The 20,978-nt window shown below is 30.5% G+C and overlaps 1 protein-coding gene and 1 long non-coding RNA gene across 2 annotated transcripts in view; one reads left to right on the forward strand and one right to left on the reverse strand.

Moving 5' to 3' along the window:
- Positions 1 to 20,635, forward strand: part of LOC129909052 (uncharacterized) — a 40,821-nt gene extending 20,186 nt beyond the window's left edge. The window contains exons 2-3 of the long non-coding RNA XR_008771392.1: positions 9,649 to 9,766; positions 20,282 to 20,635. This is a non-coding gene — a long non-coding RNA (uncharacterized LOC129909052). The remainder of the gene's footprint in view (positions 1 to 9,648; positions 9,767 to 20,281) is intronic.
- On the reverse strand, positions 939 to 6,861 carry LOC129909044 (uncharacterized). Its single transcript, XM_055985991.1, has 2 exons — positions 6,731 to 6,861; positions 939 to 2,036 (listed from the first exon to the last, which is right to left on the reverse strand). Exons 1-2 carry the CDS (start codon positions 6,795 to 6,797, stop codon positions 1,087 to 1,089), a joined length of 1,017 nt encoding a protein of 338 aa, XP_055841966.1. The 5' UTR covers positions 6,798 to 6,861; the 3' UTR covers positions 939 to 1,086.
- Positions 20,636 to 20,978: the final 343 nt, after the last annotated feature.

Here is a 20,978-nt window from a genome sequence, read left to right on the forward strand (position 1 = left end):
ATCAGCCGTTTTAGGGTTGCCTATTCTCTATCGGACACCCTGTATTATATTCGGACCTATTCTAAACAAAATTTACCAGGGAAATGGTTTCGGAAAAATGGTGAAAATTTCAATTTTTTTTTTGCTTTCCCCATATTCTTAACCATTGAAGAACAAAATTAAAGTAAAAAAAACAATGAAATTTCAAGAGCTTTTCAGTAGGGAGTTTTTTTTTAGAATAGGCCTGATTATGACGATTACAACTCAATTTTTTGAATCGTTATACCTAAGAAACGGTGGGTCTTAGGAAAAAAAAGTGTCATGACACTTTTTATATAATAACCTGGTCTACAATTCTTGCATTGAAAATTTTTTGATAAGACTTATCGTTTTGCTGAAAATCGTGAAAAACCATTTTTTGTGACCTTTGACCAGAAGAAAAATTTTTTCCAGGTGTCGGATCGATGAGGACTTATTAGATTTAGTTTATGATGGTGTTTACAACAATCCTACCAATTTTCAGCTTGCTGGGATGTAACCTCACCCCCTTAATTTAGTCTAATTTGACCGGACTATAATATAAATTTAAATGTTTATAGATTTTATTTGTTTAATTTCCTATAAAATACTTATTTTTTGATAACAAAATTTGAACCATTATTTTAATGATTTAATTTAAAAAAAAATGTTATTTAGTTATTTCTAAATATCATCAGTAGGAACTTTCACCGGAAAGTTACCTACAACACTTAACTAAACTTCGAGAAAGATAAATTGCTAGATAAGTTCCATCTGAACTTAGTTGCAATCGGGAGAAGGAAGTGGTTTTAGTGGTTAAGAGTCCCACATATCTATGAGCACGCGTTTTCCGGTCCTCATAGAATCTTTTGAAGATTTCAACACGTACCCACGGAAAAAAAAATTCATAAACATTCAGTACCTTAATGAAGTCACCAAAATTTGTAATTATTATTTTTGTATATTTTTTATTTCACTGCCTATATAAAAGGATGGCAATAATTACAAAATGTTACAGAAATTTAAACTTAAAGAGCAATAGTCCACCAAGTTTTGTTTTTAGTTTTTTTTTTATGTATGCAATAAGAATTAGATATCATTTGTATCATAGTTGATATCATTTTTAACCAAAATATCGAAAGGTGATTTTAGTTCGCGTGCCTCAGTTTGTGTGATATGTCGTATCGATTTATTAATTCTTGCCACATATGCTAATTCCAATTTCTGTTTTCCATTCACAACAGCATTATCCGGAATCATTCCATCAGCAACAAAAATCCATTCGTACTCATTCGAATCGCCAAGCAAGATTTGAACAATATCAGAATCACCAGTTTGATCATTGGTTTCGTTGGATTCATTATTATATTCATCAGAATCACTCTTTTCCTTTCGTAGGTTATCATCGAACACTGCTGCTCCCATCTCGGGTATCACATACCCAGTAATAAAATTACCATCGGATAGTTTCAATCGAGCAACATACATTTCATAATTTTGAATCGTTTTACCGCCACTAACTGCGTTATCTGGAAGATGATTTGTTTCAAAATCAACCCACCTCTTATTAGTATCACAGCTTAAATATTGCCACTGTTCATATGGATGGTCATCTTCATCAAGTTCTTGCCAACGTTGTGTAATCTTTCTATTTGGCAAATAAATTGAGCTAATAAATTTCTCATTATCACGAACGTAAGTTCTTCCGACAAATATTGGATCGCCATCGGAATCGACACCAGCACGTACAGCATTATGATCAATATCCGAATAGTGATTTCTATAGTAATAGGGCTTCCATTGGCAATTGTCCGATGGGGAGGTAGTAAGTATCTCTGAGTAAGATTTTATATGAAGTTGTGAAAACCGGTATGGTTTATAATGTACTTCTCCATTGCTATGTATTTCACCTGGATAGATTTCATCTGTATCTGATACATTTGTTCTTCCAACCCATTTCCTCTCTGAGTCATCAATCAAAATTATATTATCGGGTAGTACTAATTCACGGTCCTGTTCTATTGGTATCCATTTTAAGCCTGCAAAGAAAAATGTTCACATAATTGAAAAAAATAAATAAATAATAGTGTTTTATTTTCCTCTTGATCCGGATCAGATATCATTTATTTATTTGCGAAACAATAACAAAACAAAATCCTGCTTTTGTTGTAAAAAAAATTAGGTGAAAGGGTGTTTTTTCGAAAAGACAGTAAAATCTGTAATTGGTCCCAAAAAGCTAATGATTTGTGTAAATCGTCTAAGTATAAACGTTTAATTTATCATCAAATCCAAAAATAAAATGAATCATTGGCTTTTTGGACCAATTACAGATTTTACTGTCTCTTTACTGTCAACGTTTTCACCAAATTTCATTTGGGTGATCCATCATTTTTGTTTTCACTAAAAAAAAAAACACCCTTTAACCGTGAAATTTTTATAGACACTTTAGATTCTTGTTTCTTATCTCAAAAGTAACATAATTCCTGAATTTCAAAAGGGTACCACTAGTACTATTCTAGTATTGCACACTTTTTCAAATATACCATTATTTTCTCTACACCTAAAAACAACACCCTTTCACATGAAAAAAATTTATAGATTTCTTTTGTTCGTAATCCCCATATGAAAGAGAACATATTTATTGAATTTCGTGAGGGTACCTTTTATGCCATTGATTTTATTGGACTTATTGCGGATTTTCCCTATTTTCCCAAAAAAAAAAAAAAAAAACACCCTTTAACCTAAAATATTTGTATAGGCAACCCCTCCCTCTTGTCCGCGAAAAAACACCCTTCCACCCAACTTTTTTTTGTCCTTGGTTTTTATCCCAAAAGCAAACTTTTTGCCAAGTTTCATGAGTGTAACAATTTTTTTTAAGGCCTATTTTACCTGTACTAATATAAATATAAACTATTTTCTCAAATATTCGAAAATAGTTTTTAAAAAAATCAAAAAGTCTTTTCATTCACACTTATTTAATCAAGCAGGTATGCAATAGTACCTGCTCTTTAAGAAAAAAGTTACTTTGAATTTTAAAGCTGTTTATGTAAACATTCTTAAAAGAATAATTTTAATTTTATTCTATATAGCCAATTTTATAAGAAATGTAAAAAAAAATAAAAAAAAACAGTTTAAATTAGCTTTTAACGTTAAAATTTCCTGTAAAAGAACGATTTTTTTTTTTGAAAAAAGTGTTTTAAAATCGTATTATTACACATAAGCACTTGCTTAAAAAATTCAAAATTGTGTTTTTTGAAAATTTTAATATTAAGGCTTTTCAAGCGTTTCAACAAAAAATTCTTTTGCTTAAAAAAAATAATTTACTGTACATATTTTTTTTAAATATTCAAAAAAAATTTATGTTTGATGATTTACTATTAGCATAGTCCATGTTACAACATACCTTAATCTATGTATGTTACAACTTGCCGTATATGCATTAGTGCCAGAGCGATAGTTACGAAACCCTCCTCTTTTTCTATTATATTATTTTAGAGAGCTGAAAAGAACATAAGGTTCCGTTCGAAAAATGATTTTCAAACATTTTATTGCCCAGGCGGAGTTTTTGCACCGCATAAATCAGAGGCGTACTTTAAGTTGCCGGGGCAGCGGGGCAAAACTAAATTTTTGGGGCTCCTTTGATATTTGGGAGCCCCTTTGATATAGAAAAGAGCAAATAAAAAAGTACGTATACGCCCTACTTTTGTTGGTCGCTAAGATTTATTCAAGTAACATTTTTTTCTGGCCCCAAGATAATAATATATAATCTTTCAAAAAACCGATTTATTTTTTGAGGCCCCTGACAATTTTTTTTTTTTAGATGAAATATTATGTGTCTCGCTACCAATTCAATATGCATTACACTGAAGAATATAATGTGTCTCTTTTGTGTCCGAAGTGATTCCTGTCAAATACTTTTCTTTTTGCTTCGTTACTTATAATAAGTTGCATTCTGTGCATTGTCTCCAATCGGGGCCCTGGCGTGTTGGGGACCCCGGGGCACACCGCCCCGCTTGCCCCAATGGTGTGTACGCCTCTGGCATAAATATCAATATTATAATTTATTTAGTACATTTGACAGGTGTCCAAAACGAACCGAAGTAATTTCGTGAAAAAAAAAATAATGAAACAAATTGTTATTTTGTGTATGTTACATCTTAATTTGGCAACACGTAAATTTTCTAATATATGTAGATTGAAATTTTTACCCCGTGGCGTGGTGGTTAGTGCGATTGACTATGAGGCCAGAGCTGTTCGATTCCCAGCATCCATAACCCCAAAAATAAAAAAAAATATATGTTTTTAGGGGTGTTACCTCTTCCTAGAAAAAGAAAAAGCATCCAAGAGAAAAATTGTCATACAAAACTGCATATCTACTAAGTTCGATAAATTGTAGGCCTTGCCATATAACCAAAAGAGAAAAGTTTTTTTTTATCCAAAACGGCTCAAATGATTTTGATATATTTTTTGTTTTTTTTTGTGTAATGCTACAAACAGACGAAATTTTTTGACTTCAACAATTTATTTGTAAAAAAAAAGCCACTAGGTTTTTTTTTTATCAAAAAACACATTATTTGGATTTTAAAATATTGTTTGAAATCGAAAAACGAATGTTTTGGAGTAAGGAAAACGTAAGCTTACTTAAAACACAAAAGCATAGTTCAAATATTTGTGTTAAAGAAAAAAAAAGTTAGTTTTTGGTATTTTTTTAAATATTTTTGAAGTTATGTAAGAAAAATTATCCGAACAAGATTATGTAGATCTTTTTTATTCTCTACAACTTCTACATATAACTTTTTTTCCATTAGAGGGGTAGGTAGGGGGAAGTGGTCACCCTTCGTACAGTTTTTACTTATTTTCTTTTAGTTATTTATTTACTCACTCCAGCTTCGAGAAAATGGACTTTATTTGTAATATGTATATTATTACACTTTACAAAAAAATTTGACACTTCTAAGTCAAAGGCTTAAATAGTTATAGCCATTTTACTGGGATTAGATTTTTGTACGAATCCTCCCCCCCCCCCCCCCCGTGGGCTACCTTCGTACAGGATATTTAAAACGTTAATTTGACTAACTTTTGATTTGTCATATGCCAAATATGAGTTTTAAAACATTTACTTACTTATTAATTTATTAATTAATTGAACTTGACTCAGAAAAAAACAAAAACAAAACAAAAACTTAATTTTTAGCGATTCGACGATTCTGAAACAAATTATTATTTACATATATAAAAATACCAACCTTAATTTACTATAGAATGCGAAAAACTTATTATAGAGGTTTGAATTTCATTTCATTAAAACTGTAACTCCTTGTTTTGATTGTTATCTGCTCAAGAAATTTTACTGGCGGGCATACTTATGCGTACGAATGTGCCCCATGTTTGACTGTACGAATGCTCCCCAAGCTGTACATAATGCAGAAAAATCGATTTTTGAAAAAATGTACTGAGATTTTGCAATATTTATAATTAAAACACAAATTTAACACTTTAAACAACAATTCTTCATTACTGTTTAGCCAAAAACATACTTAGCTTAAACACAACATGACATCAAATGTACATAAAAAAAATTACTCAGAGCACTAAAAAACACTAAAAGTCTTGTGGCGACCGAATCCGTTGCACTTAGGATTCAAAATTTATCTAGCAGCTCGGCGCCTACTATGTCTATGCACACTAGTAAGCACGTGTTTGAATACCGTTTAGTTTTTGTTTTAAGCTCACTGTACGAAGGGTGACCGTGTACGAAGGGTGACCACTTCCCCCTACTTTGTCCAGAAATATTTAAAAACACTATTCCGGTCCATTTTGTTCCCTTCCTCATCGCACTTCTTCGATTCAATCAGTTTTACCCCACAGTACAGATAAAAAGGTATTATCTTCCAAACTGACATTGGTCGGCAAATTTTCAAAACATGACAATTTAGCGACCAATGTCAGCTACCATAATTCTTAATTGTTTTAAATTACCGACGAAAAACGCACAAAAACCGAAAACCACGCTTTCCACATTATGTGTATTGTGGTTTTTCCCCTCTTCTATAACATCAATCCTAAATTTCCTCATTTCTCAAATTCCTCAATTTTTTTTTTTTTTTTTCTTTCAAAAAGATTTTTTTTTTTAAGTAGGTAAGTTACATTTTGACATAATCCTAACAAGTTGATATGATTATTTTAAGTGGATTTTGTAGTTTAAACATGATTTTCTATCTAGAAAATGTCTAGAAAAATCTAGTTTCCGCAAGTCGCGATTTTCAATTGACCAAAATCAAGACGAATTGGTCTAATCGTTTTGATTTTGATAACAAAAGTTATGTTAAGCACAATGGTCTAAAGAATGGGCATTTATAGGTGTGGTTTTTTTACAAAGTTATCAACATTGAACAAAGATTAATATGCACGCACCAAGAAAACAAAATTCTAATATACATAAATACTTATAATATGTGTCACATGTTTAAAATAGCTATGCCGAAATATATATTTTTTTTTTTTTTCAATTTTATGAACCCACTACTTTGGACCTTAAAAATCGCGTCTAGCGGATACTAGATTTTTCTAGAATTTTGAGTTAAGTTATAGAATATCCAAAAAAAAAAATACCAGCATTCATTCAAAGGTTGTATCCTTATTTGATTGGACTAAAGTCTTAAAAATAAACGTGTTCTTTGTGTAAAAAAAAGAAAACTTTAAACACAAGTCTCGTAATATGTAAGATATTTACCGGTTGCACTTTTAAAGACACAAATAGTAAGAAAAATTAATATTGATATAATAGAAAAACTATTCATTTTGTTTTCACTCTTAAGTTCTGACTGATTTCGTTTTTAAAAAATATTCAGTTTAAATAGAATTGTTTGTGTACATTTTATTTTTAATTTGCAAAAATATTAAAAGGTTAGAAGGTCATACTATGTATTTGGTGTAAATTATGTTATTCTTATCACTATAATTCGATTCTATTAAGAATCTTATCAATTGAGAATTTTGGAAAGCTACTTCAACATAGTAGTTGTTGAGTATTAAAGAAAGTGATCTTTTGTTTAGAGAGTGCGAATGAAAATAAAAAAATTATTTTAAAATAGGTACACTCAGTTGCAAATGAAATGACTCACCTTGAAATATTTTCAAATTAGTTCAAAAATAAAAATAATTTTAGAACGCATTTTTGTTTATAAGCATAAACCTTATTCTAGTCAAAAAATAAAAAATTAACTACCTAAGTAATATGTAGAACATTAATTGAATCGTCAGTTGTAAGAACGGAATAAGTCCACTTTTTTCCGAAATTGACTTTTTGATGCTAACTTCATCTTTAGGCGTAGACAGAAATTCCAGGATTTCAAGCTATTGATTATGTCTTAACTAAGACGTTCACGATTTCAGAATGGGTTATAAGAGAAGATAATACCGCGGTGTGCTTTAAATGAGAGGGTGGAAATTGATGATAGGGGTGCAAAAGCTCCCTTTTTGTTTTTTTTTTTTTTCAATATATCTCGTAAAAAAAGCATAATTTTGATAAATTGATTTTAAAACTTGTTGTAGAGAATCAAATTTAATATCGGAAAAATGTTTTTAAAAAATTGAAAAAAAAATTCTATACCAAAACAGGCCAAAAAAAAGTCAAGAAAAGCGATTTTTTGAGTTTTTTTTTGCTTTTTTTAAGGTATTTTGTTTTTAGGCTGAGAAAGTCATATGCACTGCTCTAAATAAATATAGAAGATTAAATTTTTTTCAAAATGATGACCATTCAAACATATCTTTAATTTCCCATTTTTTGTTTTATTCAAGTAAAAAATGTTTGTTTTACTATGTATGTATAACACTTTTTTGCTTTGATTACTCAAACTCTATCAAAAGTTAATTCATTGCAATCATTAAAACTTTTGTTTTAAACAAATTATATGTTTATTTAATTCAAAATTTGGCGTTTGGGTGAAATTTCAAACCGTAAGTTGTAAGTATGGAATAAGTCCAACGTTTTTAAACCGTTATACCTCTCTACCAGAAACCTATAGAAATATAATTATTGTTTCATTAGAGCCGTTTTTTTAAAAACGATTTTTTATAGGTACCTAAATGATTTTTTGAAAAAAAGTTTTAAAATAAAATTTGTATGCCATTTTGTAGAAATCACTAATCAATATCTAAAACCAAAATTTCAAAAAAATTCTATGTCCGGTTTTCGAAAACTTGATTTTTCAAAAAAAATGTTCAAATTTTTTTATGGCATATATTATATAATGCTTTTTACTAAAAGTTTCGTTGAAATCGTAGTAGTTTCGGAGAAAGGTATGCCAGGTACCATTAATAATGATTTAAAACAAAAAGTTTTTTAGGCGGACTTCCGGGCCCCATTTTTTGCATTCTCTATTTTGTTTTCAAGCTCATTTGTTCTTCATAAATCTAAACTTTATATAGAATAATTTTAACTTTTTTAACAATCTGCAAAAGTATTCAAAGGTTAGTGGGTCATACGTAGTGATGTAATTTTTTTATTGCTATCAGTTTAATTCTTTCTCTCTTATTAATTTTATCAATTGACAATTTTAGAAAGCTACCAACTTATTGTTTTTAAACTAAATATAAGTACGCAGCATTGCTCTTTTACAGAGGGTGATTTGCAAAGGAAGATATAGTTACAAAAGAAATTTAAAAATATTTGAATTTTGAAAACAAAAATTTTAAAAAATATTAAGACTAATCGATTTCAAGGTTTAATAGCTATCAGCCTTAAAATCCAATATAAATTCAGTTAAATAGTAAAAAAAAATATCCTTTCATCCATACACAGAGAAAAAAAAATAACTATTTTAAATAGTCATTATTTACTATTTAATAGTCATTTGACAATTAAAATAGTCAAAACTAACTATTTTTTTTAACTATTTTAATAGTTATCCCGATAATAACTAACTATTTTGTTCTCTGAGTGTACTTAGTCTTTTTTATTCTTGATGCCAACACCACCCATCTAAATATTTAAAACAATTTTTTTTTATGTACCTATCATTTTTTTAACAGGGTGTTTTGTTACTTCTTTCTCCCTTTAAAAAAACACCCTTTCACTCAAAATTTTCCTAATTTTACAAACTTAGCTGCAATATGTATAAATTTAGTATCTAATCGAAACTCCGAAGCTTAAAATTAAAATGGTTTAATTAATTTAATGAAGTTTTGTCTGTTTTGAACGTTTAGATTTGTAACAGTCATCAACAGCATCATCAGCATCACAACAATTGTAATTTTCTGCTACTAGTTCCCACTGAAAATGTAGTTAATAGTCCAGAAGTTAACTTTGCAAAAGTTTTCAATGAATTTTATTCATAGGCCGAAATTTCAGTCAGACCTGTTAAAACGACTGTTTTTGATTCAAACTGCTTAGTGTTTGGTATTTTTGAGTGTTATAATTATAAACAAAAACTTGACTCATTTAATTCTGAACTCCTAATATACACAAAAAATATATATTTTGAAACCTACAATTTTTTCAAACACAAAACTGAAACAAATTCTCAAACCAACAACGCTTTTACTCAGACTATTACACTATGACATAACATATTCACGACATACAACTATCCCACCTTACAATGACTGTTTTTTATTTTTTCTGTTTTTTTTCTACAAAACTTCATTTAGAAAACAAGCTCGTCTGCTTTTTATTTGTACGGAAGCAAAATCTTATGTGGGCCCAGTCACCGTGCCGCCAATGTCTCGATTGAAAATGGAAAGAAGATAGCAAGAAGCCTGCTATAAAGTAAGATTCGTATTTGCTTGTATCAAGGAATCTGTAAAATTTCATTTCAAATAAATCGCACTTTGCCTTTCCTTTAGATTTTGACTAGCTACATCTTCACCAACAAAACAAGACACAAAAAAAAATAAATAAAAGAGAAAGGCACTGTTTCTTCTTTTAACCATCAGGGAATTTTGTCCATTTCCATTCACTATATGGGATGTCATCGATGATTGTGTGCAATGTGCAACCCGGTGTTGTTGACACTGTGTATTCTTCTTATTAGTTTCATAGTAATCTAACGGTTTGTATGGTATGGTACCTCTCTGAAGTGAATGTACTATTGAGTTAGTACTGAAGTGATGTACTCGTACAAGGGATATTTGGTTATAAAAATTAAACTTTTCAATTTTACCTACCTTCTAGTTAAGAGGAATTGATTGAAAAAAACTTCGAGTGCATTTTGTATGGGTTCACTACGGCGTATACGTGATATAAGTTTATAAATAAGCAAGCACCCTTTTATTTTCCTCCATTATCAGAAATTTGTGTGTTTAGACTCAATTTGGTTTGCGATGGCCCCCAACAAAGCATTTAATCACCAATGGCAATATTTTAAATTTTCTTAGTAAAACGTATCGGTAAGTGTAGGGCTTGGAAAAAAATTAAACACAAGTCAACAATCAAACATGCCATTACGACAATGAAAATCGCTCTTACTGAGGAAACATTTTAGTCTAAAGTTTAACAAAAATGTCCCCTTACGAAAGAAAAGGAAGGGATCATAGCGTAATTGTAAAAAAAAAATAAAAAAATAACACACATAAAGTCAGTGCCGGTTTAAGCACTACCGGCGCCCCTGAGCAAGATTGCAAGTGGCGCCTCTAAAAAAAATCATTTAAAAACAATTTTTTAAAATCACCAAAAAAGCATACTTGTTAATGCAGTTTACCTTTATCTCTGACTTTTTTGTTTAAACACAATTAAAGAGATGTAGATCCAGTAGGTACAGTTGGGCTTATTTGAAAAATATTTTTCAAAATCTTTTTCAACTACATACATAAATGTCGTTTTCGAATTTAATCACTCAATGATTCAATCATTCTGAAATCCAATAAAAAAAGTTTGAATCGCTTCCACTCAATTCTGTTTGGTGAAAAATCAAAAAAAAAAAATGTTTTGGTTTTTTCACAAGGAGAATTTGTTTGGCGTTTAATTATTTAATGTCGTTTTCAATTGGCTCTGCGGAAGCGTCCGGAATCATTCAGAAGCCATCTGAAAGTCTTTTATTCGCACGAATATGACAGACAGAACGCTATTCAGAATAAAAATCCTCTTCTTGCATTCAAAACAGAATTCACTCAAAACCACTAATATTTAAATAATAAAACGTCAAATCAAATTTCCTAGTAGAAAAGCAAAAAATATTTACATATTTGATTATTCAACAATACAGATATAAAATTTCAGAATTGAGTGGAAGCGATTCAGACTGTTTTATTGGATTTAAGAATGAGTGAATCCTTGAGTGAAACCACTCGAAAACGACATAAGTATGAGTGATTTTGAGTGAATTCTGTTTTGAAATCAAGAATAGAATTTCTCTTCTGACAGGCGAGGTATTTTCGTGTGAATAAATTAATGCTTTCAGAAGACTTCTAACTATTTTTTTTTATTCTCACACACAAACGTATAGTTTTTATGAGAAATGGAAGAGCTGTCAATTTTTCAAGAGTTGGGAAATGAGCTCGCTAGTTGTTCTCGCGTTTAGTTTCAAATAAATAAAAATTGTGGACAGTAAGAATAATAAAAACCGAAAGTTTTAGAGTGCTTATGTTGCACCTACATGTTTGCAACTATGTAAATCTTCATCTATTTAATTCTTTAAAGTACAATATTTTACAAATAACCCATTTTAATTTTGTTTTGACACATAAATATGACAGTACAGCTGAGCTGATTGATATCTATTCTTTTCGGTCTCTGTTTTTTTATTCATTACAGTCTGGATATCGTCGGTTTATTCTATTCCATATCCGAAAAAATAAATAAACACACTCCATCTCCATATTACCAGCTATGATTAAGTGATTTAAATATAAAGGCGCCTTTGCAAAAATTAAATTGGTTGAAGGAATATAAGGATTGCTTTAGTTTTTCAAAAGCAATTGGGGCACCTTTTTCTTCAAAGATGAACGATGATCAACCCAAAATTGGGGGGCGCCTTCATTCTTCAAAATGTTTCGGACAAAAAATAAGAGCGCCTTTGAAAAAGTAAAACAGAAAAAAATTGGGGCGCCTCACAGTGCGGCACTCCTTGGACAAAAAGAAAAAAAATATGTGCGATTTTTACAAAAGTAACGGTTACCTCATATAGTCTAATAACCAAACCATTGTAAAACAAAACTTTTTTCTCATTGGGCAGAATAGTTTTTCGCAAAGTCTGTTGCAACTTTGCATTGGCAACAAGAAAAAATTTATTTTAGTCAGTCTGGTTTGGTAAGTCTGAACGATTATTTTTCTTAACAAGTACGGTTAACAGTTAAACAAAAACATTTTTTTGGGTTATCAATTGTAGGTTTTTAAATTTTTTTTTTAATTTTGAAAATAACCATTTAATTTCCTTTTTTTGGAAAAGTTCAGAAACTTTGAATAGACGTAAAGAATTAGCGGCTCAAAATATCCTGTAATTTGTACAGAAACGCATACACTATATGTTTGGCTATATGCTACTGTATAAATTTACTGCTACAAACTGCTACACTATTTTTAATGATTTTTTAAAAGCGTAGATCAAACCATAAAAAACATTTTTGTGTAAATAAAAGTTTTTTAAATTTTTGTTTTATTTTAATTTTTGGACAGCTGACCCGTATAAGATAAGAACAATTTATGGAGTGATTCTTGGGTTTATTCTAAGAAAAAAATTGTTTTACAGTAACGCTCTATCTGCAAAGTTGCTACCACGTTACGATGATTAAAGAAAACGCTTACTTTTATATACCTTTACTCATATTAATGATGATTTCTCTGTTAAAACAATTGGTATAAGCAAAGTTAAAATTTTTAAAAAATATGTTATTCTTTTTAACTGCGTTTAAGAAATTTTGATATCTTTTTTGATTGCTCGGATATTAATTTTTAGTCTGTTCATTTTTTCTTGCCCATGATAATTTTTGACTGATGCCAATATTCTTCGAGAAATGTGTTTTTAACAAAGCGTTTGATTAATATATTTTTATGAAGGAAGCAATAATAAACAAAAATGTTATACACAAGTTTACCAAAAAACTTATATGTACATTTTATGATACTTAGGAAAACCTGCACCAGGAAAAATCTTATTTTTTTACTAGCTGACCCGGCGGACTTCGTTCCGCTTTTTTCTTGTATTTATTTTCAATTTTTGGCTTTGTAATGTGCTAACCTTTTCCAATACAAAAAAATCGGGCCACAACTTGATATATGGAACACAAACATAAAATTGTACATATAAAGTATTAAAAAAAGCAAACCATTTGTCTGACAGCTATCTATTATAATTTTAATTGGAATGTGTACGAAGTTTCATAAATATTATTATTAAGGTATAACAACATAAATCTTCAGCGGAAAGCAAAATGGTATTATGTCCTTAACAGATCCTATATGGAGTTACAATAATTTTGCTTTCCCAGGCGATATGTATGTTGTATGCATGCCACTGTTTTTTTCTGTTATTGGCACGGGTTTATTTCGTCAAATAGTAAAAAAAAGTGTTTTTAAGAACAAAATCTTATGTGTCTCGAACTCCTTTCAATCACTTGCAATCGCTACTAAAATTTTCAGTCAAATAAGGGTTTCACCTCGGAATGAATGCTAATAGAATTTTTTTTGCTCAATACCTTCGTTTTGGCATTCCATAACATACCTCAAAAGTCTAGAAAAATCTCATGTCTGCAAGTCGCGATTTTCAAGCTCAAATCGCGAAATGGAGATTTTCAAAATTAGAATTTCAAGAATTACATAACTTCGAGGCATTTTTTAATGCTGATTACAAAAAATTTTTTTTTGATTTTTGACATAAGTTATAGAATATCCAAACAAAGATACAAACAAAAAAATTAGCCTATCAGCACTAATTATAAGATTGTACCAGGATGTTTTTTAGTGCATATCCCAAAATTGTCCCTTTTCTCAAAAAATACCAATTTTTCATAGGTATGAATGTTTTTTTCATTGCATTGTTTTGATTCTTAATGATAATGGATATGAAAACCTTCATGAAAAATGTTGTCCCTCTGCCATAACTTTTAAGGATTTTTCGGTAGTAAGTTTGCAACTGTTATAATAATATGGGTTGACAATTGAAAAACAGGTATAACTTTTTTCAGAGACGTCAGATTGTCTTGATCTTGTCTAGATTTTTTGGCATCAGCATTAAAAAATACCTCGAAGTATTGTATCATATGTGAATATAATACCATTGTCTTTTATTGCTTATTTTGAAAATCTTCATTTCGCGCTTTGACCTTGAAATTCGCGACTTGCGGACATGAGATTTTTCTATACTTTTGAGGTATGTTATAGAATGCCAAACCGAAGGTATTGAACAAAAAAAATTTCTATTAGCATTCATTCCGAGGTTTACTCCTTTTTTTCACCTAGTTTGACTGTATCATGATATTTTTTGGCTGTTTAGAAAATTCAAAAAGTAGCAATCTTTTTTTGTAAATTGTAAAGAAACCGGCTTAAAATGAAAAGATTCCGTCTTAATTCTATACATACGTCTAAATATTAAAATATTTTCTTAAGAAGATTAAATCATTTTAAATTAATGCGGAAATTGTATTAATAAATTGGTAGTTGAAACAACTTAAACAAATTTTAAGTTTCAGTTTATCATACCAATTTTCAACTGTGAGATATAGCTTAGTGGTAAACAATTTTAATTGAGGAAATAACATTTTAAAGAGTTAAATCGTGTTTGTTTTTATTAGCCTTGAATATGAACTCTTTGAACCCCAAATATTGAATTTGCTCATAACTTGACAGCAGCGCCACGTACCAGGTCCAACAGGGGCTTACACACCATTGGGGCAAGTGGGGCGGTGGTGCCCCGGGGCCCCCAACACGCCAGGGCCTCGTAAGGAGACAATGCAAAAAGATAAGATACTTGACATGAATCACTTCGGGCACAAGAGAGACACATTATATTTTTCAGTGAATTGGTAGCCAGTCACATAATATTTCATCTAAAAAAAAAGTATTACCTTAGGGGTCCCAAAAAAAAATTGCTTTTTTGAAAGAAAAATTACATATTATCTTGGGGCCCCAAAAAATATTACTTACATAATTTTAGCGCCCAACAAATGATAGGTACATCAGGAGCCCCAAAAAAAATAAGTGGGCGTATACGTCCTTTTTTATTTGTTCTTATTTTCTATATCAAAGTGGCCCCAAAAATGTAGTCTTGCCCCGGGGCCCCGACAACTCAACGTACGCCCCTGGGTCCAACTTTGAAACAAAGCCTGTCTCGAATGAACCTTATCAAACGCAAAAAATTTCATAAAAGTCTATACAGCCGTTCGGACTCCAAATATGGAATTTAACTATAACTTGACAACAGCGTCAAGTCTTTCTATATATAATTTGACAACAGCATACAGTTATAATTTACAAAACATGGACGGAACTTATCACACAAACGAACTTTCACAAAAATCTGTCAAGTCTTTCGGACTTCAAATATGAAATTTGTCTATAACTACTTCGGCAACAGCGCCACCTACCGGGTCTAATTTATGAAACAAAACATGTTTCGAATAAATTGTATCAGACACAAAAAGTATCACAAAAATCAAAATATGTAATTTTCCTAGAACTTGACAACAGCGCCACTAACGACTGTCCAGTCGCTCGTTCAAAATATGCAATTTTCCTAAAACTTGACAACAGTGCCAACTACTGGGTCCAATCATGAAACAAAACTTGTCTCGAATGAACCTTGTCATAACACAAAATTTCACAAAAATCTGTCCAGTCATTCGACCCCACCTATGGAATTTGCCTATAACTTGAAAACAGCGCCACCTATCGGATCAAATTATGAAACAAAACCTGTAACGGATAGACCTTATCAAATAAACAAAATTTCACAAAAATCTGTTGTTATTCGACCCCAAACATGGAATTTGCCTATAACTTGACAGCAGCGCCACCTACCGGGTCCAATTATAAAACAAAACCTGTTTCGGATGGACCTTTTCACATATATTTCACACAAAATTTCAGAAAAATCTGTCTAGTCGTTTAGGAGTAGGGCCACAAACAAACGCACAGGAGAAATATATATAATATGTAGATACAAACCATAACTCTGATTGATGTGCCAATGCTTTACTTATTTGTCCTCAATGAAAATCAGAGATATACATTTTATCTGTGCAGTCCATATGTGGATTTAATATCACAAGACGAATAATTATTTGTTTCACTCAAAATCAGACTTTTTTAATTATTTTGAAAGCTTTACAAATTAAGCTTAGTTTAAATTTTTAAAAAGCGAGAGTGGTTTTTTACTCGTACATATTGACAGCTATGTAAAGATGCGAGAAAAGGTATTATTTTTTTTGATACAAACCATCTACATATTAATACCTTTCAAACAAAAAAAAAATTACCAAAATCGGACCAGCCAAACGCGAGTTTATCGGCCACACACACTAAACGAACTCATTTTTATATACAGGGTGTCCCAAAAGTAATGGATCAAACGAAATATGCTGATAGGCCAACTTAAGGGCTCTCAGAATTTGGTAACTTGTTCATCCCAAATCCTTACGGTTTTCGAATTAATGCAGTTTTTGTGAAATTTCGAAAAATGCCGACTTTGCATCAGTATTTTTCTTCCTCCGCTCATAATTGATTTTTGTTTTTTACAATTCTTTCACTAAAACATTGCCTAATAATAACAAATAATTAATTAATCAAAATATTTTTTATTTCATACGCCATTTCGCTGCAAATTAATTAACAGTTCCATGTTTTATAAAAACTCAATTTCTTTCTTTTATTTCAGAGCAATACCCTGAAAAAAATTTGCATGGTGTGATACTGGTTTATTATTTTAAAAACTTGCCGTGTTATTGCAGTTTTCAAAAATGCATAAAAGTTTCCAAAGTTGTAATTAGAACAAAAGATATTACAATTTAAATGCAACAAAACAGGGCTTTTCAGAGAAAAATAACAAAGAAAAATAAACACATTTTCTCGACTGTTGTTTGTTTATTTCTTTTTGAATAAAAGTCTCGACTTTTGTTTGTTATTTTTCTCTGAAAAGCCCTGTTTTGTTGCATTTAAATTGTAATATCTTTTGTTCTAATTACAACTTTGGAAACTTTTATGCATTTTTGAAAACTGCAATAACACGGCAAGTTTTTAAAATAATAAACCAGTATCACACCATGCAAATTTTTTTCAGGGTATTGCTCTGAAATAAAAGAAAGAAATTGAGTTTTTATAAAACATGGAACTGTTAATTAATTTGCAGCGAAATGGCGTATGAAATAAAAAATATTTTGATTAATTAATTATTTGTTATTATTAGGCAATGTTTTAGTGAAAGAATTGTAAAAAACAAAAATCAATTATGAGCGGAGGAAGAAAAATACTGATGCAAAGTCGGCATTTTTCGAAATTTCACAAAAACTGCATTAATTCGAAAACCGTAAGGATTTGGGATGAACAAGTTACCAAATTCTGAGAGCCCTTAAGTTGGCCTATCAGCATATTTCGTTTGATCCATTACTTTTGGGACACCCTGTATAAGATTAAGTCTTAAAAGGTTACGAAAAAATTTTTTTTTCTTGTTTGAGATAATTTTTATTTAAAGTGCAGTTACAAAAAATATTTAAAGCCCCTCCCTTGATTTGGTAAAAGTAAGGTCAAAGCATTGCATTTATAAGTTGCCATGAGAGTTTTCAAATTCTGAGAGCCTTATTTATAATAATTACTCGTTGAACATAATACTTCAGGGTAAAAGCATAGACTATATAACCACACGAGTTTTGCGGTAAATATGCAGCATTATGTTATTCTATATTGCAAAAACTTGAGTCAGTATAAATTTTTAAAGATATTCAATAAAGCAAGGAACATGATTTTTTTGTGGCATCCCTTGAACAAAAGTAGCGGCCTTTTTGCTCTAGCAATCAAACCAAAAAAGAAATAAACACTTTTTAGCAATGAACCAAACGGTACTGGCACAAAATCAACTGCAACTGCATAAGCCAAACAAAAGGGAAATAATAACTTAAGTTATCCCTCATCAGAGAAGAATTTCCGTATTTTAAAAATATTTATGAAATCAAAATTTGTGTTTTATCTTAAGAAATTCTATGTTAAGCTAATTTTGTACAAATAAATAATGAAATGTACCTATAAATTGAAGAAAATGATTTTTGTCCAAATTTTCTTCAAAAGGCCGCATTGTGCGCCTTTGTGAAAGCAAATATAATTAAAACATCGCATCGATTGGAAAGATTTCGTTATTTATATAGACTTTTGTAAAATTTCGGAGTGCCTTCGGCGCCCCTCAGTCCTTGCGCCCCTGGGCGACGACACAGGCTGCCCCCCACAAAATCAAGAAAAATAATTTATTTTAAAAATTCGCGCGAATTTTTATTTTCACACCTCAAAATTGATTCTCCCGTGGTCAAAATTTTTTCCGCTTCGCGTTTCGGTTGTGAAATTTGAGTAGATTCTCATGTGAGCAAATTTTTTTCCGATTCGCGTTTGCCGGATTATATGACATATACAATATACATAAATGTACATTTATGTTTCTATTAAATATCAGTAGGTATGTTATTAAACACATACAAACTCAAATGTCCCGGCAAATTTATGTCCAAATGTCAAACTTTAATAAGACCAACTTGAGAGAAAACGTATTTTTTGAAGAATTGGAATTATATAAACATTTGTGAATATTTCAGTTGAAGGAAAAACTATTTAATCGTTTGTTTTGAAAAAGAATACAACGTCGTTTTTTTAAAATAAAATATTTTGGTAAAACTAAACCTTCTATTTCCGTATACATAAAGTATTGATTAACATGAATTCAAATATGGCTCTCAAAATATTCAGAAATTTATCTATTTTTCAGATTTTTGGTGGGTAATAATTCCACAAAAAAATAGGTGTAATAAATTCCCTTATACGGTGAGAATTTATTCCACTTCAAAAAGTGTATTAGATTCCCACTTGAAGTGGAATAAATTCCCATGTGGAGCAGATTCCCGTGGAATTATTTCCCTGCACCGGTACCTACTATTTAAATAAAAAAAATATTTTTTGAACTGTAACTAACTCGTACATGTCATTGAACCGTTTTCTTCATTCTGAATTAATCGAAAAATATTCAACCAAATTTTTTCATACAAAAAAAATAAAAGCGTTTTAATTCAATATAAGTTCAAGTGACCTCAACTCCAAAAATTAATAAAGCGTTTCGCCCAGGTATGACAGTGGGCTCATCAGTTAGATCTGTCGTACCCTTACTAAGACGCCTTATTTTGGTCGATGTTTACCGACACTATATAAAACTCACAGCATGAATATACTGTGAATTATAATATTCTAAGGGAATTATTATTATTAGATATTTTTGTTATTTTTTTCTTCGTTATTATAAAAGCGTTTTATTTACTGTAAAATTAGAAATACGTTAAAAATTTCAACAATTTTTTTTTGAAAAATCAATTTTATGAAAAGAAGTCGATGATTTAATTTTTGTTAAATTTCTCGTAAAATTTAATTAAAAATATTCCTTAAGGAATTTTTACATAAAAAACTTTAATGTTCATAAGAGCAAATGCGTGCGATAAAGCCGTGCATTTCATTTCGCGGAAACATGACTCTTGGAAAATCTGAAAGAAGTTGTGATGTCAGTTAATTTAGTAAGCTAACTTCAATAAAGTTTGGCATTCACATAAATTCTCAATCCCTTGTTCCTTAAAATATCTAAGCGGTCATTTCATGAGCTCCATCTTCACTCCATTGCATTTTTCGCAATTCACTCGTGCACACCACACACAATTGTTACGGGCTGGTTATCTAAGTGTTTCTGTGAAAATCATACGAAATAGCCAATTTATGGTTAACAACCACAACAACACTAACTGCGACTCGCATGTGCAAAACGCAATTACTATACAACTGGGATGCGCAGGCGCACCGCATTTGTTCAAAGAAATTCCTGATTAGTTTGCCTGCAATGTCCATAAGATGACCAACGCCATCGGGTCATGCTATATAACGTTGCCATAAGTTTACAGAAATTTCTTAACCTGTAATGTTTTTCTGTTTAAAATATCCAAAAAAAAATTTAGGAACATCTCGATCAAAATTATTATGACAAAGAACGACGAAACATTAACTAAACTGAACATCGGCAAAGGTTTCAATTAAAAGTTTTTTATTGCCATATAAATTATGATATTTTTTTTTAAGACTTTTCCATAGAAGTTTCAAATGAGAGTGTTGATCTTTAAGGTGTGCTTGAAGTTTAAGGTGCGTTTACAACATCTCTTGGTTATGGGAAAAAATAATGGGTGCGCTTTATAGCAATGAACTTGTGAACCTTCAATGACGCAGTTGATTCATCAAATCGAGTGCAACCACATCTTAAGAGCCAGCTGTCAAATCATTGATCAAGCCTAAATACAAAATCAAATCAAATTGAATAGCAAATGGTACCTTGTTATAATGCATACCATGCGGTGTAAATAATGATTGAAACTTAATTAATATACTTTGGTGTTTGGAAACAATTCGAATGGGCCTAAGTAGACAAGTAATCAGTCAAGTGTAATTTGTGTTTTACTGGTTAAGTTGAGTTTTAACGCTAAGCTGTCAAAAAAAATGATCTTTGTTACTTTGATGCAATCAAGTCATTAGCAGTGTTCAGTGTTGTACTGGTACCTTTCTTCTAGATACTTATAAGTCATTAGTCTTCAAATTTTTTGAGGGTTTTTCTTGTCTATAGAAAAACATAAATGGTAATTAAATTTGGTGTGGCTTTTTTTATTACCTTCATAACCTTTACTTTTATTTTGCATTTTTTTTTTTCAAGATCCACACAAATTCTTTAGAAATATATAAGTTTAATGAAGTTGAATGGGAAACAATTTTCCTAAAATTAATTAGTTTTTAACAAGAGAAGGTTATGTTTTGATGAACTATATGCTCG

This window comes from Episyrphus balteatus, chromosome 2, assembly GCF_945859705.1.
Source record: "Episyrphus balteatus chromosome 2, idEpiBalt1.1, whole genome shotgun sequence".
In the NCBI taxonomy this organism is placed as follows: domain Eukaryota; kingdom Metazoa; phylum Arthropoda; class Insecta; order Diptera; family Syrphidae; genus Episyrphus; species Episyrphus balteatus.